A 27,798-nucleotide genomic window follows, 5' to 3' on the forward strand; every position below is an offset into this window, starting at 1 on the left:
CGTGGCGTAATGGTCAGCGCATTTGCCTCCGAGGTTTCGGGTTCGATTCCCGGCATAGTTGATATGAAATATTTATTTAAAAGGATGTTTTTACACTAGAATATTTCATGGATCCTGGACTGGATCCTGAAATCTTACCTTCATTTAGTAAAAAAATTATCAAGATACGCTGCTATGGTGTAGTAACCAATGCAGTGCCATATGCACTATTAGGTACGGAAAAGGAATGATGATTATGATGATTGTTTGATTGTTAGGAGTTAGAGGGAATATGCTGGATTGGTTTCAAAGTTATTTAACTGGTAGAAATATGATACTGAAAGTTAATGATTTTATGTCACAGCCGTTTTTGGCGACAAGTGGGGTTCCTCAAGGATCCCACTTAGGACCGATTTTGTTTAGTATTTTTGTAAATGACGTAATAAAAAATATCGTAGATGTTATTCTACTGTTTGCTGATGACTTAAAAATATATAAGATTATAAAAAATGAAGCTGATTGTTATACTCTTCAGGAGAATATAAATAGATTGTACAATTGGTGTAGTTTAAATAAACTTCAGTTAAATATAGGTAAATGTCAAAACAAAACCTTTTGTAGATGTAAAAACCCCATTTTATTTACTTATTTGTTAAATAGTATATATTTGATAAGAGTGTCTCAAATAAAAGATCTAGGTATTTTGCTTGATGAGAAACTACAGTTTACCTTTCATATTAATCAGATCGCTAATGATGGAATGAAGATGCTTGGATTTGTTTTGAGAGTAGCGTCAAATTCAAAAAATGTATTTACTGTTAAACAATTGTACTGCACTTTAGTAAGGAGTAGATTTGAATACCATTCTTCAGTTTGGTCACCCTGTTATGAAATTCATTATCATGCTATTAAAAGGGTACACAATAAATTCTTGCGCTTTATAAACTATAAATTAGAAATACCTGTTAAAGCCTTAAATTATGATTTTCTTAGAAGTGAAATGAGATTACTTGAATTGTCAGACCGAAGAGTTAGAGCTGATTTTTTATTCTTATTTAAAATAATAAAATCAATAATTGACAGCCCTGCTTTACTTGAACTAATTCAAATTCGAATATCTGGTAGGTGCACTAGAAGTACAGAATTATTTTATTGTAACAATTCTCGTGCCAACTTCGAAATACATTCACATAAGTGCCATACCTATGTATTCTGGATATAAATCCAGAATACATAGGTATGGAAATAAGTTAGAAAAAAAATTTGATATTTTCAATACTAACTCTGTTAATACATTAAAATGTAATCTCACTCGTTATTTTTTAGAAAAGGAATGAATTTATTAAAAAATATAATATTAAATTCAACTTGGTTTTCTTGGATACGTATTTTTGTTTATTTCTTTATGTATAAATTATACATTTGTGGATTTAATGCCAAATTCCAACTGATAAAATAAAGGTGTTATTAAGATCATTTTAGCTTTCATATTGACCGAAAAAAGTATTATTTATAAAGTATTATTGTAGCATTCTTTTTCTTTTTCATTATTATCTAGCTAAATACTAGACACTTTATGTTTATGTTAAATTATTATTTATTTTACTTTGTTGTATTTATATTTAAAGCATAAGATTTTCTGTGCTGTAAGCTGTGAGTATTTTTGTAAAACTTTTTATTGTAAAAGGTTCTTTGAACCGTCGATATATAAATAAATAAATAATATGCTTGCCTCCTCTTTCTATTATGTTGTATCCCAACTCAACAGAGAACTCATGGCCTCATAGAGTTAGGTATACGTTTTTTTTTGTAATATATATATTTGTATGAATAAATAAATAGAAAGACGGAATGGTGATATTATATGATATTACCTACACAGTGTGTAAAGTGATCGCTTAAATGAGCTAGTGGCAGTTCACAGGCCATGTAAATGCTGATACTATATTCCTTCATTATTCCTTTACATCGGTTGAGAGTTAAGATATTTATGTGATTTAAAATATTTACGGATAAAATACAGGTACGGCAAATATAAACGATTTTTTATTAACGAAATTACAAAACAGATTCGCACTGACTAGTCCCCCGTGATCAAACAAAGTTATCAGCAAAAGCTCAGAAATTGTACAATCTTTTCCATGTAATGGAATCATCTAATACAATAGAAGTATCCAAACATCCGGTGTAGGGGAAGGAAAGATATGGTATCGGGGGATATTATCAAAAGGGGCATATTTCCTGTTGGAATAAAGATATACAAACACCTCATTTCAGGGTGAAACAACTTGAAATTCCCACGGAGAATTATAATTTTAGAGATAATAAGAAATCTAACTATGTATTTGACGTATTGAGGTTAATAGTAAATAAATGTACAAATAAGGGGTAAATGAAGTAAAGAAGAGTAAATGTGGGCAGCAAAATGAACGGCGTGCTAAGCACAGTAATTGCTGATAAAAACATATCAATCGAAGCTGAATTGGCAGTGCACAACGAAGTTTTAGTCCCAACACTTATGCATGAAAGTGAAACATGGAACTGGCACAGGAAATATATAATCAGAGTGAACGCGGTCAAAATGTGATTTCCTAGACAAACGTGTGGGAAATTTACTAAAGAGCGCTATCATCGACCGTCCACGCTGTTTACGTTCTGTCACGGAAGAAAGCTTTGAAAAAAGCGACATTGGTAGTTACGTTCGCCACAGATAAAAGGAGAAAGATTAGTTGCAATTATTTTCAGTGACGAGTAGCAAATGTTACCCGTTACATAACCTAAACGAAATTTGTATTTTAACTTGGACAGACAGTAATTCATTAACATAGGCTTATGAAGAAGATGGGTGATGGCTGATAGTTTTTATTAATAAGTATTTTAACATTGTTTTTCTGACACTCTCTCGCAAATGCCTCACCGATACTGCGAAAACCTGCATGTCGGACTGCCCATACCTAACTAAAATCAATATTTCGCTGTCCCGTTTTCCGCACCCCAAAACTGGTTTGTGAACCGATTTGGTTTGGTTTTTTAAGAAAAAGTATCATATTGATATTTTCTGCGTCGTTTCTTTTTCGTCTTTCAAAAATAGTTTTCATATTTGTATACCGTAAGTTAAGACGGCAGACAAAACAAAGCTCTTTTAAGAGTTTTTTATGGTCCTAGTTCCCATAGAGAGACAAGACGATTGGGACACGCTAATGGTAAATGCCTATCGTGGGTAAATAAATCACTGTTCTAGTGCAATAATCCAGGGAAAAAATTCGGGAATACGTTTGTATGAAGAAACGTCAGACCGCGTTTCCTTTTAAACATTCGAACGCACTGTACCTACGATCTTATATCCGTCTATTAAGTCGAACAACGATTAAAATGATAATAGTGAAAGGAGAATAATTATATTTGTGACCAATGTATCGAAGTTTTTCCCAAAAAAAAAACGTTTAACGTTTTACACAATGGAGTATTTTTTGTTTTTTTACTTTTTTTTATAATTATTTTAAATTAAGCAAAAAAAATGAAAACGAAACTTTTTTTCCGTGCGACGTGTGGCGTCGGAAATTTTTTTGGAGAAGCGTTTTAATTATTGATATTTTTTATTACCTACCTAAAAGCAAGACGTTTCTCGCCCTATGGGACAAACGGTACGTAATATGCTACCGCGTAATACTTGTTAGAAGCGCACTCGGAGGGCATGATGTGTGACGTCAAAATGACGTAACGCTAACTGCAAGACATTTTATATGCGCGCGTTTTTAAATCAGACTAAGTGATAATATACTCAACAATTTGGGGATGTGGGTATGTGCCCATCAAGATATAACTATCAGCAGTTGGGACAACGTCAAGAAATTTTGTAACTTCAAACCACAATTTTAATAAAGATACGGAGATAAAACATGGTCACATTAACCCTTTGATCCCTGAACATCCCTTTAGATTTGGTAGTTTTCGATTGTTTTCTTTTTTAATTGTGTTATTTATATCTTTAAAACAATTAGGCATTTTAAATAGTGTTTTTTAAACTGCATGTATTAAAAAAGTAGCGGTACAAATTTGTACCGTTAGGGCAATATAAAAGAGTGTAATATTTTAATGAGGAGTTAAATGAAAAACCAATATCATTAACAAACGATATTGGTTATAATATTGAAGATTCTAAAGGGGTAGTTATTTTACACAATCAAACGGGCGACAGCTCTAAGCAAAATTGTTCCCCAGAAGTCAATTTTTGCAATTAATTACTTCAAATCTCCGAAACTACTCAAAAATGTCCAAATATGCACTGACAGCGATTAGTTACATAAAATTCATTCTCATATAAAAGATATATAAGTTATTTTGCACCATGACAAATTTGTATCGTCCGGAAGCAAGGGTTAATTGATTAAAATTGAAAACATGAATTTTTATATTCGTAAAACCTTTACAAAAATGTAGTTAAAAATAGTATAAAAGGTAAATCATCAAATAAAAAATGAAAACAAAAAGATATATTTTAGCGATTTTCACATAAATTTCATCAGAATTAATTGCTGTAGACACTAGATACTCGTATTTAGATTTTTTAATGGATTGATGAATATTTTTATGCGAATTCTGGGCAAGTATTTCGTTCATGAAGAACCCTGGCGAGTACTTTCGACTCGGTGCCTACTCTCAGGTTAAAATTCTGAAAAAGGAAACCGAGTAGAGAAAAGTCCCCCTCATAGTGTTGTTTGCGATCCCGGGTTCGGTTCCTAGGAAGGTCAGAATAAAATTTTGCAACATTTTACTGTTCTTGAACCTACCATGAGACAAAAATTATCAAGATCACTGCATATGTATGAATATTTATGTGGGTATGTGTATGTGTGTGTGTGTATGTGCGTGTATGTATGTGTGTATGTGTATGGATGTTTATAAGGGTTCGCACGTGTGTGTGTATGTATATGGCAATATATAAATAAACATTTATGTTAGTCTGCCTTAGCACGGGTCTTCTTCTACTAGGCATTACTTTATAATATATATTTAAATAAATAAAATAAAAAACAAAAAATAATAATAATAATAATAATTGAAGCACCAATGCGGTGCCCTATGCACCACCGGGTGTGGATAGAAAAATGCTGATGATGATTTTGTTGTCAATTTTGCTGTGTAAATCACCTTGGAGACACGAATAGCGTCTTCCGCTTTGGATCTGCTTAGATCCTGAGCCAATCTAGATAAGGGACTCGCGGCTTATAAACATACCAACATACAATGTAATACAAATTCATAGTCTACTTCGCCCAGAAGTCATCCAGAGATCCAGACTGTATGTGTGGTCGCTAAGTTATTTAATACTTATTTATATCACAAGATATATTAAATAAAAAAATGACATTTTTGACAAACACCCAAAGAAACAAAATTCAAAACTTGTCTACGATAATCAATGTTTTGCGTAATATCCAAATGCTTGCAAACAGGATGAATTTACTTACTAGGATGTTAAGCTTTATTTGTTAATATATTACCTACTAAATTTGTTGCCACAGAGAGGGAAAACATTTTTGAGAAGGGAATATGAGAGTATGAATTACAAAATGCTGCGGATATCCTAATCAATCATCTGAATACATCCTGTTGTCTTATGCCTCTTCCTCTCTTAATGAATATCGAATGGAGCTTCTCTCTATTATCCGTAGCCCTTATATGGGTCCTGTCGGATTTGGAATCTGGTTGCTTCCAAATATTATATTTTTCATACAGAAATCTCAATTTTACTTTGTAGATAAAATTGAGGACAAATGTTAAATGTTTAAATAAAAAATGTTTCAAAAGAATACTCGTGCTAAAAAATCTCCCCAATGAACTAAAAACTATTAAAACTAATAAGGATATGAAAAATACTTAACTTCAATATCAATACATAGATGGTGCTCCAACACGCTAGTGAATGCTTTCTCATTTAATAAGATATATACAAGAATCAAAATGGTACCAGTGTCGATATTCGCTAATAAGCGGAATGGGGAATGTTGTAAAAAACGTAAAGTGGCCACTCAACCCAGCCAATGACAGGTCATAAGCCCTGTAAACGCTCGAATATCGATAATCCTGAATTTGAAAAAATTCTACCTCATCTCTGTAGGAATATTGATAAAAAAATATAATAAGGATATCACTAAATAAATTTAAAGTAAATTAAACGAACTAACCCGAGTAAAAATAACATTTTGTTTTAATTTATTTATTCACACTCTTTATCAAAATACAATTCCATGTTCACTTTGCCCAGCTAACAAGGGTACATACCCGGTTCCAAGCTAGGCAATTACATTTTATTATATTACAATAGTTAAAAAATTAATATAGAGCACAGACAAACAAAATATAAACTTATTCGGATACACATTTTGATTCATATACATACAGACATACACATATATACATATATACACATATATACACATGTACATACACACACCCGTACATACACCCATGCGCATACACATACATACATTCATAAAAACATAGACAATTTATTTATGCGAAACTTCATGGTTGTCATCTATAAATATATATTTTTTTAATTATTCCTTATTTTTTATATTTTATTTTTGACATCCAGTAAGGTTCTCCGATCCGTGGCATGCATCAATTAGTATTACTGTATAATTTTTTTCTGTTTTTCTCTTTATTTCGTTTTTTTTTTTCTCATGTATATTCGAAATCATATAAATTCAAATTACTAATTAATTATAACAGTGTAAATCACTTTCCAAGCACAAGAGCTAGTCTCTTTTTTAGAATGTTTCAGTTATAAGATCAACTAAATATATAACAGTACATTGTAATAGAAAAATAAATACATGTATCATTTTATGCAACTATATTTATTAATTAAAAAAATATATGTTTACTTCTTATTATATTACGGGCTTGGGTCATATAAAATATTACTCTTATTAATAATAAATACAATAATTAATTTTATAACAATGAATTATGATAATTAAACCAACAAGCCAGTTAAACTCCATATTTTTTTTAAATTTTTGCCACCAATTAAAAATTAATTTGTTTCTTTTTTAACTACATCCTCGGTATTTGGTTAAAAATTTTCATTCGTTTTTTTTTCTAAATTTATTTTTAATGAATTTTTAAAAATAAAATGAACCTTCCTAATAGGTTGCATAAAATAAATAACCACCTATACCTAACTGTTTGTTTATACTTATTACAGATACATTCCACGGTCGTTATGTGGAGGTAGTTGGCGGTATTTGAAAATCTCAAAGCCAAGATAATACAAGTCACCACAGCTAATGACGGAGATGATTCCAAATTATCGATATCATTGCTGAACCATTTCGGTACTTTACCACCCGTTATGGTACAACTCGGCTACAATCTCTGCCGGCCTTTTCAAGCATCTTATTTTTTATTTTTTATGCACGAACTAAACAAGAGGTACGTAATGTAATAAATTAGAACTTTACGAATAAAACTCAACCTTACGGACCGAATTGAAGTTTCCATGAATTTTTATTTTATTATTTTGCTTCTGCTAGAAAACTAGAATAGTAAAAATACCGTAGTCTACCAAATCCCTCAGTAGTATACCGGTAGTCTACCGTTTCCTACCGTAGTTTTGGTAGATTATTTTTTAGGTAAAAAAATATGAAACATTTTGATAAAATAAATACGAGTACTTTTTTACTATGATTTTATTGTTCTTGTTTTATTTTGAGCCCTTGGTCGTCTCTGAAGTAGTTTATTAATGAATAATTATATGTTTCGTGACAGAACGGCTTCTTTACGTGAGAAGGGCGAAAAAATACAAATATTAAACACTGCCCTATGGACTGAAATGAGACAGTGCGCTATGAAAATCATGAAATATTCCTCACAGAGTGACTAAACGACCATTTAAAAAAATAAAATGTTTTCTATGAAAACTACAGGAAAAAAAATGTGTAAGTTGCAAATTCACAGATTATATTACTTAAAAATGTAATGATTTTGCTAACTGTCCGATTTTTAAAGAAAACAAAATGTACATTTTGTTAGTGTTGCTAGGGTAGTCAAATTTATTACGCTGCTATGGTCATCTAATGAGAGAACTAAAGAAAATTGGATTTCTCGGATTAAAAACGCCGTGGTGGACATTTGACTGACATTATCATCAAAACATAATGGCATCAAATATTATTTAACATGACATAAAAATATCCGCTTTATGTAAAATATTTTGTAAGTTTACAGTTCAATTACTCTTATTAAATGACCCTTTACTTATCTATTCTGTTGTGTCAATCAATATTTCCGCCTATCCAATAAAATTTTAGAGAAATTAAAAAAAAAACGCTTTTTTAGATAATATTGTTCGCGATCTGGCAACATTACGCGGCGACTTCACGCATGCGTTCGGTGAAAGTGGGGGATTTTTGGACACAGTCCGATGTATCCAAATACGGTTCTACGCCCCTTCTGTATATTATAATTCTATAACAACCCTGGTTAAATATAGTGAGAGACTTACAGTTTATATTACGTTCCTATTTTACCTTATTGTTCGTTTTCCCTATTGAAAAAATAAAGCTGTACCTTTCAAAAATTAACGCCAATTTCGACGACACTAAATTTGAATTGCATTATAAAAAATAAATATATTTCTGCACTCTTGTGGTTCGGTTCAAGAAAAAATCTTAACAGTTTTGTTTGTTTATAAACAGGGACCCATTCGACCTGAATTTCGTGAAACTTTTCGGCGCCCTCAGAAACTATTTCATTTCGGAATTTGACTCCTAGCCCGACTCCTATGGCGCCTACCTGGTAATAATGTTTAAATTTATTACTGCACCTCGCATTACAAGTCCGCACTTGGACATTTTAAACTGCGGCTAAAATGGATTAATTTTTAATTTGCGGCGCTGCGGCCGCCAATGTTGGCGTGGCCTGTTTTTAGTATCGGCTAATCAATTTACAAACATTAGGATTTTTTCTAAGTTTACTTTCACCAGCATAAAATTATTAGAGAGACGATTACGCGTAGATACATATCATGTATTTATTTATTTATCAATTCACAAATTAATTATTTATTTACATTTGAAGGATATAGGATGTGAATGTCAAGTCAAAAAAGGGTGTTTTGAGATATTTGAGAGTATTCTTCAAACCTCTTGGACATTTATTTAAACCCCTGTAGGCTTTAATATAATTGCGCATTTACAGGTCGTTGGTAGGTTTGAGTGGCCACTTTACACACTGGGTAACATTCACCATTCTTCCTATATTTAAACATCCACATTTCCTCAACTCTTCTTCGTGAGATTCATCCGGCTGAACCAATTTATCTACTAGGCAACGCTTGAAACAATTTTCAAATTATTATACTTCTTCTTTTACCAGTTTAACAATGTTTTGAGTTTGTCAAAATGCATGCAGACTGGCTGGATTTCTTCCCTCGGGAGTTATTTAGATCTTAATTGCCCACTTAAACCAGCAAATTTAAAAATATTTTTTATGCTACTAAGTAACAAAAATTTAGTTTTTTTACCGGACAATATTTCATGGACCTTTTTTACTTTAAATACTCTTTGATTATTAAAAAATGTGTAAATAAAAATAACATTTTTATATGTATTTATATCATATTTATTATATTTTCTGTACTAACTTTGTAAACTGTGTGGAAATCTGTTATTGGTTCTGAGTTTATACACTATATTTGTTTTTTTACTATAAATATGTATATAGAACTGTTGGTTTCCCAAATAAAATAAATATGTTTTAAAAAAGTGGTAATACCTTATTATCTTGGAAGGTAGAGCCTTTACGTCAAATTTTATTTAAGATCTACAGAAATGTAAATCACGTGAACTGCCGTAAGACGACATTATTAGTTTAAAACACATAAAAAATACGCCCATCCTTTATATCCTGTACCCTTCATTTATAAGTACTAACTCCATGGGACTAAAGTCCTGTGTTGAGTTGTGATCAATACATAGAAAAACAATAATTTTATAGTAAAACAAGAACGTCATTAAAAATAAATTAGCACACCGGTAAAGCACATCAAACAAAGACAAACGTTTGATTTATGTGAAATAACCAACTGAAATAATTGAGAAAATATTTTAAATATTTCAAACTCTCGATGCGATATACGAGAGGTGCCGTTTAGAAAAAGTCATGCGCGAGTTTTGGGTATTAGATTATTTAATATTCTGGTAAATTTTGTACGAACATTTTGCTGAGACTTCTCGTTTTGCCTACCATGTAACAGTTCTCGGGTTTGATTCCCGACGTGGTTGACATTAAATACTTATTTATAAAGGTGTTTTACATTGCAATATTTCATTGCTCTTGTATCGTAAGTCTGATCATTTACCTTCACGTAAAAAAATGTATCGAGATACGCTAACATTAGAACTTATTTATTATAATTAAAGTCGATGTTTTATTTTTGGCGATGAAAGCAACGTGATCGTCTCTCTCGATAAGATTTGAGTTTAGCGATAGTACTGCAGACATTTCCAAATAAATGGCGCGTGCGCCGAGTTCAGTTTACACAGCTCTTTTTTGTTACCAAATAAAATAAACACGAGACGGTCTCGGCTTATTCGAACTAATTCAATTCATTGTCCGAATTTGCAATTCGCCAGCAACCGGCGCTTAAATACTAAGGTTTTTTCATAAATATTTTGTATATGGCTATTGCAGAAGGGGTCAAAACATTGGACATACAAAAATCAACACCTTTTTATGACGACCGTGAAAACCTAGGTAAAACCTGGTCAAATGGCGACATAAATATTTAAGTACGTAAAATACAAAACCGTTATTTATTATGTATCAACTCTCACTGCCTCCACCTTTCATGGAATCAACAACAACAACAACAAACCATCACGCCGTTTCTCCGTAGGGGAAGGCAGAGAGGATAGAACGCCATAACACTCTATCTTGGCATACAGACCTCGCTTCCTCTACATTCATACATCTTCTCATGCACGCACGCCGATTATTCAAGTATTTGATGGACTTGATCGTGCCATGTCTTTCTCGGTCTTCCTCGTTTTATGCATCCATCAACGTTTGCACCGTAGATCCTTTTAGCCGTTCTTTCGCTGTCCATTCGCTCTACATGTCCAAACCAACGCAGCACCCCTTTCTTGATTCTGTCAATAATGCATGTCTCAGCCTTACACACTTTACGGATCTCGACATTTGTGCACCTATCATGCATCGTTTTACCACACATTCGCCTGAGGGATCGCATTTCGACAGCATTCAACCTACTTTCATCATTATTTTTCCAATTCCATACTTCGCTCCCATACATTAGAGTTGGCACTAGAACTCCGTTGTGAACTGCTAGTTTAGCCTCCTGCGATAAACATTTGTTTGCCAAAGTAGATTTTAGTGCACCGTTCACCCTGTTCCCGGCACTCACCCTAGTTTCAATATCTTTCTCGGCCTTTCCGTCCCTAGTAAACATACTTCCCAGGTACACAAATTCTTCTACCTGATTCAGAATATCTCCGTTCACGCTGATCTCACATTTAGTTATATTTTCGTCCCTTTCAAAAACCATCACTTTCGATTTATCAACATTCATAAGCAAATCGCTTTTCTTGCATACATCGTAGACTTTTGTTACCAAGAATTGAAGGTCTTCTTTGCTGCTAGCAAGAAGCACGGCATCATCCGCATACAGAAGACAGTTAACAGTTATACCACTCATTTTTGCTCCCATTCTTAAATCTTTCAGTTCTTTCATACAGTTATCGATGTATATGTTGAACAACCATGGTGACATTACACGGAATGAATCACTTCATGGAATCACTTTTCTACAAAACCGCAGAGTGTGTGGGGACCAATTACAGTTTCACAAAATTATGACAGGAATAGTTGACTGTACAGAACTACTTAGTTTAATAACAATACATGTGCCAGCCAGGATTTGTAGACGGTACCACTTGTTTCATGTACTAATAAATAAAACATCGTATGTTGAAAATGCTTTTTTCGTAGGACTTTTCCAGTGTACAATACAAAATGTAAAGTCATAGATTACACAAACATAACTCTGTCAGATTTAAAATTTACACTAAAAATGAATAATGTAACTTGGTAGATATTATAACAATAAATATGTACATCTCCCTTCCCACCCTTATCCTCTCTTCAAGCATTCTTGTTCTAATCCCGCCCAATTTTCAATAACTTACTGTTCTTTAAAAAATTCTTTGATTATTAAAAAAATATTTACAAGTACATGAAAATAACATTTTTATATTTATAAACTCATATGCATTTAATTAATATGTAATATATTTTCTTCACTAACTTTGTATACTGTGTGGAAATCTGTTATTGGTTCTGAGTTTATACACTATATCTGTTTGTTTTCTATGAATATGTATGTAGTACTGTTGGTTTCCCAAATAAAATAAAATAAATAACAATGGAGTTATTAATATGACCGCCAACAATATGCGTGTAAACTATAAATGCATTTAAGTGTTTACATCAAATAAATAAGTGTGCACTAACTTCCAAATTTTGCCAAGGGTCTTGCTAAGCTCAGCGTTGTGAAGTTGCGGGTACTGATCGGCGAGCTTACGGCGCGCTGCCTGCGCCCACACCATGAATGCGTTCATGGGCCTCTTGACATGCTGCCTGCGCTTGTCTGATGATGACCTGCAAGACGAAATGTATCGTTAAACAAAGGTCAACAAGATTCAAATTACCCAAGTTAAAAATATATCAATGGAATTCAGTTCGAATTCAGTAGAAGAGCGTAGATGGTTTTTTGGTTAATTCTATGTATTTGGTTGAAAAATAATGTTAAAATACAAATATCACATAAAAATAGACATTACATATGAACATAGTTATGCAGAAAGCAGCCAATCCACAATTTTAGAAAAATTCGATATTTGAGTTATCGCATTCAGGAAGGTCAATTCAAACTAGTATTTCGAACATTATTTCCGAAGGACTATTTTTCTTTGATAGGATACCATGGACATATTACGTATCATATAGGACATGTGGCGTTTGAAGTGACCGTTTTTGAAATTATTCATTTCAAAAGGAATCGGCCGGTGCTCACAAGTGTTGATGATGTAGAATAAAGCTATGTATATCGCAAAATTAATAATAATTGAACGTAGTTATGCAAAAGCAACCAGTCCACAATTTTGAAAAAATGAGATATTGGTGTTATTAAATTCAGAAAGTTCAATTCTATGTTCTGCTTAAAACAGTCAAGCCACTTTCATACAAAAAACAGTAATAATCACCTTCTGAAAATTTCGTGATGTCAAAATGTCATAAAAATGAATGTCACCTAATACATTCAGAGTTTGTATGAGGTTTAATTCATTATATCTGGCTTTCATTTAAATCATTAAATCTGGTCAAATACATAATAAAATTCATCAATATTTTGAGTTTTTTCTAATTTTTGTAGACAATGTTCTTCATCTCTGTTGTAATATGTTAAAATAATAAAATTATTTTTGTATTGTAGAAAAAACGAATGCATGCATTATTTATCATTTGCTAAAGTAAAAAACATTCCAACTGTTGTGTAGATTTGATTACTTTTTTCACAAAGGTGTTATTATCTCAGTTTCACTTTTCTATGGCTGGCTGCTTTCTGCATAACTGCGCTCATATTTTTTTATCAATTTGGCAAGTTTTAATTCAATCTTCAATAACATATGGTATAATAGGGTGGGAAAGAGTCTTGGGCGTGAGAAATTGCATAGAAAAATATAATTAAGATAATTTACAAAAAACATTAACTATTTCCTAGTAATAAATTATACGTAGAGAGTGGACTACTTAGTTTTAGAAAATTATATATATTTCAGTGCCTGAAATATGTTTACTTGAATAGGGAATTGTTTAGTAATAATTTAAATCCGATAGTCTACTGTAATTTCCAGGATGCAGAACTAAGTTCGCACAGAGGCACTCCTTACATGTTGGTCCAAGATCCTTCAATATTCTAACTAAGGAACTACAAAACATTAAATCACTTGTACAGTTTAAAGTAGGTTTGAGGTCTTAGATTAGCATGACAGGAACAGATAGACACATTCTTGAAAAAAAAATTAAAGTAAAATACTGCAAATGAATCATGTTTTTGTAATATCAGCATATGTTAATTTGGTTTTTCTATTATTTTTCTTTTTATGGTCATGTCATACCATATTTATATGCTATAAACTTATTAATAATTGAAAAAGGAATGGCCCACGCTCAGACGCTGAAGTCTTTGTGGGCATTTTTTCCAATTTATGTTATAGCCTAATTTTAAGATGTACTTTTCTAAAGTGTATTCTTGTAATGATATTTGTATGTCAATAATATATGTATGGAAAAATAATCAAATAAAAAATAAAATAAAATAAATATAAATATATAAAAATAACAATAAAATACACATTTAAAAAAAAAAATTAATGGAAAAACAATATACCTTACATGTCGCTAGCCCGAAACAACAGTGAGATAAACCCGAAAATCGTGATTTTGATGTACACGAAATTTGTTTTAAAATTTAAAAGAAAAAAAAAATCAAATTCTTTTAAAAAAAGTCTTCTTTAAAATCGTTCTAGAAGCACTGAAATGGTTTTAATATATTTTTTTTTAATATTCCAAGAAATTTTGAAGAATCTTTCTCGAAAAATTGTTCTTTGAAATCGTTCTGAAAGAGCTGAAATGTCATCCGAGCGTATTATAAATGTCTAAGATAATAATTTAACGTTCCCAACTCTTCCCCTCCATTCACCAATCACACAGCTAATTCGTCAAGCTCTCAACATCGCCTTTGGAGGTGATTCCTAACCGCTTTAATGTCTCCACTCCACGCACACATGTCACGTCGAGAGATGTGAAAAAATGCCACGTCCATGAAAAAGTGTTACGCTTCAAGTTTTTGATGTCGCCATGAAAATATGTCGCCATTTGCCTAGTACAGTATGTTCGTTAAGCACACATTTGATTATATTTTTATTTTTTACAATTCTTCATGGGATTTCATTATTCATAGATTGACCATTATAATACATACACTGAAGGAAGGAAGAGGAAGGCCAAGGAAGACATTTTTTTATAGCAACGTCAAAAATTTGAAGCGTTATACCTCGAACTCTCTAGAAGTGCAAAACTGCGAATGTAAAAAAAAATATTCGGAAAAAGCTCAAAACTCAATATTTATTGAGTTGATGTTTATTTTGCAGAACTCAGTATTATTTTTTTAATATTTATTTATTTATTCATTAAAAATTACGCTCGTTTACATATTCGTGAACTTATTGAGGCTTTTTAGGCTGTGTCCGTGTTAAGCCATAATAATTAATTAAAATTAAAAATCGTAGTGAAAAAAATCCATTGTGATAACATGTGATGCAATAGAATAACAATTCAGAAAAACAAAGTAAAAATAATAAAAAAAAAAAAATAAATAATAACATCCCAAAGATGATAACATAAAATAATAATCAGATTTAAATATTAAAATATATATTTTACAAATTTAGTTACATACTTAATCGAATAAATATATTAATAGGATCATTAAAATCAATAGAAAACAATTCAAAAGCATAATAAAAAATAATTGAGATACTGTTTATAGAGTAAGAAATTATTGTTAAAAATATAACAGTGAGTGCTAAATTAAATAATTTTTAAAAAATAACGAAAAAATATAATAACATAAAAATATATAATTAGCAAATAAAATGATAGAAGAATGAATTAAATTAAACACAGACGTATATATGAGTACCTTCTGTCAACAAATTATTCACATTTAATATTCATAAAATGAATAAAGCTTTAAAAATTAAAAGTTTAATGTTTTTTTATTTTAAAAATAATACTGTATTTCTATATGATTTATTAAAATGAAAACAATTAAGTTAATCGGAGATTTGTTCGTGGATTTACCCTCTTAAACGAACGGAGTATACTAACTGTCCCATTTATGATCATCTAAATTAACACAAAAATACCAATTTTTTTAATTTTCTTAATCCTTCATCATTCGACGGGATCTACAAATTGTTTGCTTAAAATATTTTTTGTAGGCAAGACCTAGGTAGAAACAATAAAACCCCTTTAAAAAATACAACCACCAAAAACACTAATCAAGCAACTTAATAGATATTAGGTACCCATAGCTGTATATGTATTGACAAAAAAATATAACAAATATTACATATACAAGTACTAGTGTAATGTGGCAGCTGGCAGTAGGTAGACATTTAGGCTCGAGTCCTGAGCAGAGATCGACAATAGATTATTATTATTTTTTAAAACTAAATTCAGAAATTTTTAATCACAGTCCTTGGATTTTAATTTTAGTTAATTTACTAGCTTTTACTTTCGATTTCGCTCGCATTGTAAAAGGGGAAAACCTAATTAATTAGTTTTGTCGTTTAATCACAAAAAATTTCCATGTGAAATTGTATATTTTTTCAAGATAAAAACTTGCTAATACCAATTGCCAGGCCTTCAATTATCGCCATGAAAAAAACGATCCTTATGTCTATGGCGACGTAGAATCGCACAAAAAGCAAATTATTTTTCCACTAAGAATGTTCCCAAAGGAATTATATATTTTCAGGATGAAAAGCAGCCTATGGCACTTCTCACCCTTCTGGCTATCTTTATTTAAAAAAACCATGTTGATCAGTTGCTCCGTTGTGACGCGAAGGAAACACAAACAAACAGACAAACACACTTTACAATCTTACTATAAAACCAAAACAAAAAGTAAATCATACTAATCAATGTTTAATTGTTATTAACGAGCTTGAATTTATAATAATTAGATATGTTTTGTAAACCAATCTTGTATTAATAATAATATGTCAAAAAATTTATTCTATATTTGAACATTTGTACAAAGCAAGTGCCTACTTAGTATACAATACAACTGATAAATAAAGTCAATTTTTCAACTTTAAACAAAATTGATTCGCTTTGACACATCTTACCGCCTTCTTATTAAAAAAAATATTTCTTTCGTTTAATTCTTGATGAAAAATAAGTATCCTATTTTACTTCTAGCCTCTCCGGCTATCCCTATGCAAAAAAATGACAATCGGTTGCTTCGTTAAAACGTGAAGGAAACACAACCAAACAAACAAAATCACCTTCGCAATTATAAAATCAAATTAATATCAGTTTGGATATGGAAGTATGGACTAGTATGGATGAATATGGATTAAGAATATAATTTTCATTCGAATGACGTATTTACAACCTTTACCCATAGAATAAAGAATAGTCCAGAAACCGCATATGCGCATCAACAGAAGGCGACTATACTACTATTAAAAGAGTAGTTTTACGTTTTGACCTATTAGGTACTTTGAAGACGGCACTCAGTACGCAACTCCCGATTTGGATTCAACTATGCCATGTTGTGTCATTTTAAACAGTAAAAATACTGCTGGGATCTTAAAGAAACAGGATGGGATCACATTTCATGTGTAATTAGCAAATGCATGTGTAAGTAGCAAAGGCATTATTTAAAAAAATAATTATTTTTCCATCTGTCAGATGGCCAAAGAAAACAAAATGGACACTTTGTAAGAGTTGCCAGGGTAGTCAATTTTTTTACGCTGCTTTGGTCAACTTATAAGAAAACTGACGAAAATTGGACCTCTCGGATTAAACAACGCCGTGGTGGACATTTGACCAAAATTATATTTAAAATATCAAATATTATTTAACGTAATATAAAATTATCCATTTTATGGAAATAAAATTTGTTTTATTTAAGTTCAAAGTTCGTAAATTAAATTACTCTTATTAAATGACCCTTATGTATTCAATATACATATTTATGCTAATTATCACAAAACATATGTATATAGATAGTGTTATTCAAAAATGTGTCAAGGCACAAAATCGAATAAAATGAGTTAAGGTCATCATCATCCAAAAGTGACATTCTTATTTCGATAAAAAAGGTTTTACGAGTTTGAACATACAAATTCTCTGCAATACCTCAATTTTCTAACCAAAAACCATACAACTGGACTAAAAACTATCTAACACTGCGTTAAGATGCTTAACGTATGTATTGTTGCGAATTAGGATCAATATATGGCTGATATTGTAACAATATTGTAAAAATTATTTAACCCTGCAATAGACGCTTTCTTTGCCAGATTTGCCGACAAGTTTTTTTAAATACAAACGGCAGCTAACTTTTAATAATTTAGGGATTCATGTTGATAGTAAATCCCAAGGTATTTTCAACATCTGGTTTAGAACACGAAGCTTTTAATTCAGTTTTATATTTTTTTTTCAACTCAAAATGTTCAATCAATCACAATAAAAAATATTAAATGGATAATTTTACATTTATGAAAAGGATAAAAAAATATAGATTTATCTGTTTTGGGAAGTAAAATTTTTGCGTCATTTTTATAACAAAGTTAATAGTTTTTAAAGTGTTCTGTAAAAATGTGTTATCCCGCTAAATTTTTACATTTTTTAATTAATTATCTTGTATTAAAAAATAATAAATATAAAAATGTTTTCACCTTTTTTGTTCTTTTAAGTACTTTTTATCTATTAAACAACAGACAATCTGAATTATCAATCGTTTTTTTTTTTAATGTGGCTGATGCCAAAAATCAATTAATTATTTCGGTTCGAGGTTGGTGTGGCTTAAACACGTGTAGTGGATTCAGTATCATTTCTTTCTCCATGACTATTCGATAAAAAAGGTTGTCGAACCCGTGAGGATATTGGCTTTTTTGTCATACCTAGAACTACGCTCTTCGACCTATTTTTACTGCGGAAACCAAACATTTCAAATTTAATGCCGGACTGTTAAAACTGATTTATAGATCTGGTGACACAGAATCGGTTCTCGGTTACGTTAACTGCGCACCTATTTATTATTGTAAGTCAATGCATTACCAAGTCGTAAGCTTTGAAGTTTCTCTAATCTTAATACATTATTATTTACATAAAGAATAAAATATGTAGGAACATATAGAGAAACAAATATAACGAAAACGTTTTTAGCAAATGACAAAGCAGTAACAAAATTATCACTGACAAATGCCTACAGAAGAGCACAAGACCGTTCCAGATGGAGGGAGACTGTCCACAGATGAGCCACGCCTGGAGTCAGGCGTGGTCACCATCCTCAGACATGAGGCGCGGGTTGAAGAGAGAGAGACTCGCGCTGACTACTGTAGTAATCCAGTAGCTCAATCGCAAACAACTATCGACGAGCTAATAAGCGACGTGATAACAATTTCTCACCGTGGTTGTTTATATCGTATTCGCGATCACAATGCAACATCCGTGAACACCTAATATTAAATGTCAAAATATTTACGTTTCGCGACGTATAATCCTGCTGCGCAATCACATATTTGAATTTCACTGGATTTCTATAGAAAATATTCCAAAACTGCTTTTTTTATTTATTTATTGCATTTAGCCGGCGGTTGGCAAGCCAAATGTCAAGAAAAGCAGTCGCCGTAGTGATTGTAATTTAATTTTCACTTTTTTTGTATTAGATACTCCTTACTATTTTGCAAATGCAATATTTCGTATTATTTTTTATAGTAAACGCCGATTTTTCGCCAGTAAACTGTATTTTACGAGGATAACAAAAAGCAAACCGACACGAGCGTTGACTTAGATTAGAGATTACACACGCGTTGACTTATGACTGCGATAACTTAAGCATGTTCATTATTGTTCATTGTGATCGCTCAAATGCTTAGCATGTTTTGATAGTTATTTGTGATTGAGCTACAGGGTGACACTTTTATCGAAAAAAAATTACCTGCAGGCACTGAGTTATATGTAAGTTAAGTGTCCGTGTATTCTTCAAAGAGAAAAGCAGAAAATGTTTTGTCGGCTGCTCTGAGTCTTTTTTTCTGATTTCTGCTGGATCCTCGTTGTTCTCTGTTATACTGGAGCCCAGGTAGGTAAATAGCTCGACCACTTCGAAGGAGTTATTATCTTTATATTGGACACTGCCTTTTGTTCTGTGCGATGGGTTTCTGCTCTGTGTCTTCATTTTTGTTATTGATACCCCGACAATGTTGATATCATTATATCTCAAAGCGTTCATACTTTATATCTTGTAATTCCTGTACCGTTCTTGTAAGTAGTGACATTTTGAACGAGTGGGTACATAAGGATCAAAACATGCATCACATGCAGTTACTGATGGACCAATACATTAGTGACGTTTACATGACACAAAGCTGCCTGCCACTGCCACTGTTTACACTACACAGATTTATCTCTCGTAAAGCTAACGTTAAGAGCTTCCATCCGTCAGCCACTTGATTCTGGAACTTTCCTATGACTGTTGATAATAAAAAATACACGAGACCATGTAATTTCTATTTAATTATGTCTATTTAATGTCCACATTTACTCAAGCAATGTTTATTTGTAAACTGTAAGTATAAATATTTAGAGATATTTCAATAGAGACGAAGAATCCTTTCAAAAAGGGAACATGGAAATTTCGGAAAGTAAAATACGTAATACCTATTATCGGGCTAATAAACTGTAAGCGTAAGACTAATCACTTTACGTTCATGTAACAGCTAATCAAAATGCGCTTCATTTGGCGTAACAATACAGTGTCTTATGCACCACTAGAATTCGTTAATATTTCAATAGAAATAGATAATCTTAGCTCTTTTACTTTCCAAAAATTAACATCATTTTGTTTTTGTTTTTTTTTTTGAGAAGAGAATATGGAAGTCTAGGAATGTACTGGCCCTATGATACGCCATTGTCTGATTTGAATAGCCACTTTCAACACTGTATAACATTCCCCATTCTGGCTATGTTTGAACATCACGCCCCTCAATTTATTCAAAAATAAATTAAGACTCAATGTTTCTGGCTGCGATACGATTCCACTTGCTCTTTAATGATGTTCACACTTACACACACCTGAACACTTAAGCTAGGGGTTCCTAGGACAGCGGTGCCCGTATCTTAATGGCCGTAGTGAACGGTGATGCGGTGGACAGCCGTCGTAACGGTGACTAGAGAATGGTTTCCTAGGAAAAGGGGGTTAATAAATGTTATCAAACACACCTCTACATTTTCTCTTATACAAATACACATAAACACACACCCTTTTGTTGTACCACAATTTAATATGTATGTTTTTTTTTTTAGAAACTTCTCTGGTCTGCCTTTAAACCGTATCTTTTTTATGTTATTATATCTTCGTCGACTGTTTGTTTCTGTAAAAATAAAAAATAAAAAAATAAAATTTCTCAAATTCTATAATTCAAAAAAGTCAGCATTATGATCCCCTCAATATTGATTTTTATTCCGGTATACTCACAAGCTAATGAACTAACATTCTCTATCACCCTCAGAATTAAAAAAAATAGATTAATGGTTACGGACAAATATACTATATTTATAAACTGAGGTGCAATGACGCTGATAAGATTATTGAGAGCAGTAAATATAAATTCTAAGAAAACGCGAATCTTTTATAAACAAAGAATATTAATAAAAAACATAAAAAAGTAATAAACCTTTCCTTAAAGCTAAAAAAAAATTTTTTTGCAATATGCGGATCTGAAAAGAGGCCATGAGACCTCTAAACCGGATCCGGGTAAGTGTGCGGGGGCTTTTAATGCTGATTTTTGTGAATCAAAGAGCCAAAACCCTTATGGATGAGGGTGAGATTCATCTAACTGAATTATTTCTCCTGCGTACTAGGGAACGCGCAACGCCTGAGAATATATAATATACTTATATATATAAAAAATTAAAAAATCATTTGTTGTACTTCCTGAACCAGCTGATTCAATCAACAGTATTTTGAGTTTGCAAATATTTCACATAAACATTTTATTTTTTCTTTACTATAAAACACCCCACTGACAAGGACTGAATTTAACTCCGTAGACAATTATTTAGATTCACATACCACAACAGAGATGGAAAACATATACGAGAAGGGAATATAGATGTCTAGGGATTTACAGAGTTTATGACTTGTCACTAGCTGGTTGCCTTTTTAAATATTTTTTTAAGGTCTCGGGTTTGAGTCCCGATATGGTCGACGTAAAATATTTATTTAAAAACTGTGTTTTTACATGGAATATTTCATAGTCCCTTCATTCAACAGAGTTATCTTCGGCTACCTATAAAGAAAACCCGATTTTTGTGCACGAAATGGGTATGTTTGCATGAACATTTGAAGTATCTTCGTCGGTAACCTATAATTGAACACGTTTAGAAGAAAAAATTGTGTGCATATTCTGCTTTTCATACAGAAAACTTAATTTTACTTGGTAGATGAAATCGAAGATAAATGATAAACTTCCCATTGTAATCGGGGCCCTGGACCTAAGAGAGAAACCTTTTGAAAAAGAGTTAGCTTAAGTTCCCGTCATTTTACCCCCGAAAACCTCAGTAAAAGACAGTGGGAAAAACTCTGTATAAGAGATTAGTTCTATCTGAACTGACCTCTACATAAGAGAGAGCTGAAACCGTGACTTCTATAAAAGATCGTTTGGTTTGCAGATGTCGCCGCAGCGTTACTGCTTGTGCACGTGCTGATAAGTTGACAATTTGTATGATGTATGTATGTGTATCTTTTTATGTACCTCTTCACCTTATACATATATATGTCATGTACATACTTTCATTTTTTGTACCTCTATAATATAATTAGGAAGCCTGGTTATGTTTCTAGACCTCTGTAAAATAAAGCATGGAAATAGGAGAGACCTCTTTATAAGAGCAAAAATTCCCGGTTCCTTGGGCTCTCTTTCATCCAGGTTCGAGTGAATAATAAAAAAAAACTAAACGTATTTGTTTACATTTTACGATTTTCAGATATTATTATCCCATTGCATTTTTACACTGATTATACGTAGATATATCATGGAATGAATAGAAATATAAAATTATCTATTTCCTATATCCCATATCTCCTAATGGCTTCCCATAATGAAGAATTCACGACAGTAATAAAATCCACTACACTGATGTTGTGGGTTTGAACTCATAATATTTGCATTCAAAGAAGACTTAAATCATATTATAAACATCTGCCAGAGATACAACTTCAAATAACATTTACATCCGACTAATTTAGAAATACTATTTGAAGTCGCAAGATTTAGAATTGAGCATATTGTCTGCGCGTTAAAATATGCGCAGGTAAAAATAATAATTGAATATTATTAATATTTAAAGCATTAACTTTGTGGTCAAACATTTTAATAAATGTTATTAAATATTTGTATGTAACCACTTACCGACTTTTCTATGTCTACCGGTTTCGAGACGTACCCGTCTCTTCGTCGGGACTCCAATTAAACCAACGTGCAAACCAACATGCAAAACCCATTATACACCTTCACCATAGTTGTTGCACAAAAATATAGGTTACTGAAGAAAATACTTAAATTTTTTGTATAAATACACACATTTTCGTATATAAATATCGATGTTACTTAATAGACAGCTGAAGATGACTTAACTTCTGATTATATTCAGGTTAGGTACGAGAAACCAAACATAAAATTTTATTTTTATCTTTCTTCATCATCATTCCATTTCCGCACCTAACGGTACATGGGGCACTGCATTGGTATACCAATTGCAGCGTATCTTGATCATTTTTGTGACATGAATGTAAGATGATCAGTCTTACGCTTTAGGTACCAATCCAGGGACTATGAAATATTCTAGTATAAAAACACCTTTTTAAAGTAAATATTTCATGGAAACCGTGTTGGGGATCGACCCCGAGACATCTTTCATGGTAGGCAAACGCGCTGACCATTACACCACGAGGCTGATTATCTTTCTTCTATTTATTATTAATATTTCTTTATATACGTCTATACAGGGTGTTCTTTAAACCCTGTCACATCTGAAACTACGATGATCAGTATGGGCAAGAAGACATATTGGCATATTTAAAAAAATATTTAGATCGAATAAAATTTGTAAAAATAAATTATTAAAAAGAACAAATGGTTGCTTACGTCTGCAGCGGAGAAGCGAGGGGGGCTCGGCCGCGTGGTTAACGGTGTGTCAGACTCCCCCCTCCTCTCTCCTCGTTTCTCCCCTGCAGAAGTTAGCAACCATTTTTTTTTTAAAATTTTATTCGTTCTATAAAGTTTAATGTGCCAATATGTCTTCTTGCTCATACTGATCATCGTGATTTTGAATGTGGCAGGGTTAAAAGAACATCCTGTATATCATGTGCTCCATTACTTTTTTGTAACGAGTAAATCCACAATTTATTAGCCTTTGAACAGGCTCTTTTCTGTTGGGCGGCAACATATGATATGTAAAAAATGAGATTTTCATTTCTTTTAAATTTAATATTTATGTATCTTAATGAGGAAGTTCAGTAGTTTTTTTATTTTTTTTTATTTGTTAATAGACTGTTAAACTAAGTCAAAAAAAAGTTTTTTAATTTTTATATATCGTATTATCGGCGCTACGATTTTTCAAAGTTTTGTATTTCTGAAATAACTCCGCGTGTAACGTCAGAGGTTCATTTCCGCTTATTCTCATTCAGTTCTTCCTATTGGTCCAGAAGCGACAAGCAGACCGGAAATCTTCCATAGCTCTCAGATCATAGGTTGATTCACATGAACCAGTGACGTCATTTAAAGTAGTGCGTTTTTATCAAAATATTTTTTATTATTTTTTCTGTACATTTTCAAGAAACTTTGTTTTACAATTGAATGCTCTAATTTTTACCCCGCGTGAGAAAACATTTTTTGTATCCAATTTCCCGTAGGGCTGAAGTTCCTCATTGTTAATATAAGGTTTTTCAATAAAGACGATTAATTTTGTTTTTGGCATTTATCAAACAGGAGTATAGGAGTCAAGTAAGCTTCGCTATTTTTTCAAATTTTTAACGACAGTCTGTGCCATTTAATTATGAATAGATACACGCTTCAACAACGTTTGCAAATCATTCTAATTGGTTTATCAAAGTTCACGTTCTATCGCGACTACGTTGCGTGCGCTTTCGCCAATTTTTAATATAAAATTAATAATTTAATATTCCACAAATATATTTTGGATTTTGTCAATTGAAGACCGTTTGTCATGGACCTCATGCATGCAAGGTTTGGAGTTCTGTTCCCGGTGAGATCAAAAAAAAAACTCATGCCTAAGTATTCTGTGATGTAATTCGTCACTCTTGGCCTGTAAAGGTGCAAAAAAAGTACCAAAAAAACTAAACTAAAAAGTTAGATTCTGTGCCCGAACATCGCACAATGTGCCACAATGACCGACAAACAGAGTGCGCTGTCAAAACTTTATCAAAAAAGAACAGAAGACATATCGTTTTATTTTTTTCCACGCCGACAGCCTCTGAACTAAAATTTGACGTTTGATCTCTAATGCTCTTAATTGTGATTATACTTATTTATTAGTTAATAGTACCCAATGCATTATTTGTTGGCAAAAACGTGTCGTTTTTACATAATAATGGTAAGATATTAAATATTGTATTAAATACTGAATGATAATATAATGTAAAATAAAGTGTAAGTTTTGATCCATACATTTATTTACAAGTTTGTGTTACTTCTTATGGTGGGAAAGGTATACTACAGGGTTTGTTGATACTTTGATACAACCTTTGACACAATATGCCACATTAGCAACTCTCTACTAATGGAAATAGTGCTCACATATAATATTATGTTTGTCGTTTGTACTAATGGTTATTAGCAAGAATCACCAGTGAGGGAAACTGTGAGAACGTTTTTATTTTATTTGTTCTTCTATAATACAGATAAAGACTTCATAATATACCTTGGAACCAACAGAAAAAAAAAACATATATAAAGTTTGATACTGTTACATAGGATACTTAAGCCATGAGAATAATATCCCAGATTCAATATAATCAGTATAGTAGATTTCTGTAAGACATGGCTCTAGCAGCTCTAACTGTTAAGGTACTAAATGGCTCTACCAGGATATGTGGGTATGTAGACAGCAGGGGCGAATGCTCCTTATAATCGATTACATGCAGCTTACCATATTTTTTTGACATCGAAAGTAATGTTTTATGTTACAGTATTATTAGGAAAAAATACATCACCAAAAAAATATATTACTTTTCTTGGGTAAGTAAATTTATATCATATACCTTTATTCCATACAGCGACCAGTTGCGCCTCTATTGGCCAAAATTATTACTGCTGGATTACACGAGATTACTCGGCTGACTTAAAAACACTAATTGAAGTATGTCTTTAAACCTAAAATTTTACAATCTTGTTCGAAAAATTACACTTGCGATTACAGTAAAATCTTGCAGCTTTCATTAATGCAATTTAGTCTTTCAATACTTTTTCATAGGGGCTAGTATCCTTTAAAATACATCAATTTGACTTACGACAGTCTAAGGGAGGTGACAATATACGCACTCGTTATGTGTGAGAAAGAGATAACGAATATATTTTGTATGTCTTAACACGGAAGTTACAATAATAAGTAAGTAATTGATCATACTTATGTTTCGGTGGTTTGAAAGTAAATTTGCTTTAAAATGAATTAATATTTTGATATTTTAATCAAAACGAATTGATATTTTAATACATAATATAGTATAAATCCTTTAGTGGGTTTTAAAAAACAAAGATTCGCTAATTGTTTTTTTATTGTAATTCGTTTTTGTGCATTCGATGACAGTTGAATATTGTAGGTTATTCTTCAGTATCCATTTAAACTTTAAAAATTCAGTTAGAGTTATGATAAAAACGTTACTAGTGTAAAGTGTTAAGAATAAATATATATGCAGAATTATAAAATGTATAACTTATGTCGTTTTGTGAATAATAATGTGATATAAAAGTCGACGAAACAATGATTCTTAAAACGTAATTTATGTTTTGTTTGGTGAACTATCGTACTCGGTAAGGAATACTTTAAAATTATTTAGTGTTTACCTCATTTATTAAAAATAGTGTTTTATTTCAAGACAAGTTATAATAGTCAGACTTAAACAAAGATGCGCCGGTACGCTAATAAATTATCCAGTTTTATTTATGACTTTTTCGGCGTCCGACCAAAACACGTAATAGCTGCGCGGATGGATCGTTGCTTTCTAATGACGAAGGCGGGGCTTCGAATCCTTAGGGGTTCCATTTTTTTTGCAATTATTTTTTAAATTGTATTCTTTAAATATTTTTTTTGTGCTACATTAGAAAATATTTATAAATTTAAAATATTAGAAATCAAACACTGATTTAACTGGGTTCTCTAATTCCCATGAATAATCTTGTAAGAATAGATGTATTTTAAATATTTATTCATGTAGATGTTATTTAAAATACGTGATATTTAAAAAATACTGTTTAATTTATTTGTTTATCTTTGAACCGCCCTGCATCAAAATTATTCCAATAAAATTATCCCGACTAGGAGACCGTTGACATTGGTTCTGTGTTGAATTGGAACAATAATGAGACATACAAGATACTCAACAGTCACTATAGCTGCCCAAATTTGGATCCCGTGTTCAAGCATAAACAAAATGGTCGTCTTCGAGGCCACAGTTTCAGGCTGGAGAAAACAAGATTCAATCTAAATCCACGGAAGCATTTCCTGAGCTGGTTCCTGAAGTTGTTGACGGTTGGAATAAGCTGCCACAAAAGTAACTATACTCTAAACTATTCAATGGGTTCAAAAATGGATTAGATTTGTTTCGGAAAAGTTGAAGTTCGCCAACAGCTAACTTTCATTCAAATAGATTTAAGCAAATCGCTTAAAATTAAAATAATAATAAAC

General features: G+C 31.8%; 1 protein-coding gene across 3 annotated transcripts in view; it reads right to left on the reverse strand.

Annotated features, from left to right (window-relative positions):
* LOC148279529 (transcription factor Sox-8-like) overlaps positions 1-27,798 on the reverse strand; it is a 56,200-nt gene that overhangs the window by 16,026 nt on the left and 12,376 nt on the right. The window contains exons 1-2 of one of the 3 annotated variants that reach the window (XM_088229783.1): positions 16,776-16,832; positions 12,523-12,669 (exon numbers count right to left, since the gene is read on the reverse strand). In XM_088229783.1, the coding sequence (XP_088085909.1) occupies positions 12,523-12,629 (107 nt within the window). In that variant the 5' untranslated portion in view covers positions 12,630-12,669; positions 16,776-16,832. Of the gene's footprint in view, positions 1-12,522; positions 12,670-16,489; positions 16,833-27,798 lie in introns of those variants that run through there. The other 2 variants (XM_088229782.1, XM_088229781.1) reach the window with 2 other exon arrangements.

The sequence above is a fragment of the Micrasema longulum genome, unplaced genomic scaffold (assembly GCF_059751315.1).
Source record: "Micrasema longulum isolate JH-2025_06_02 unplaced genomic scaffold, ASM5975131v1 h1tg000708l, whole genome shotgun sequence".
NCBI lineage: Eukaryota > Metazoa > Arthropoda > Insecta > Trichoptera > Brachycentridae > Micrasema > Micrasema longulum.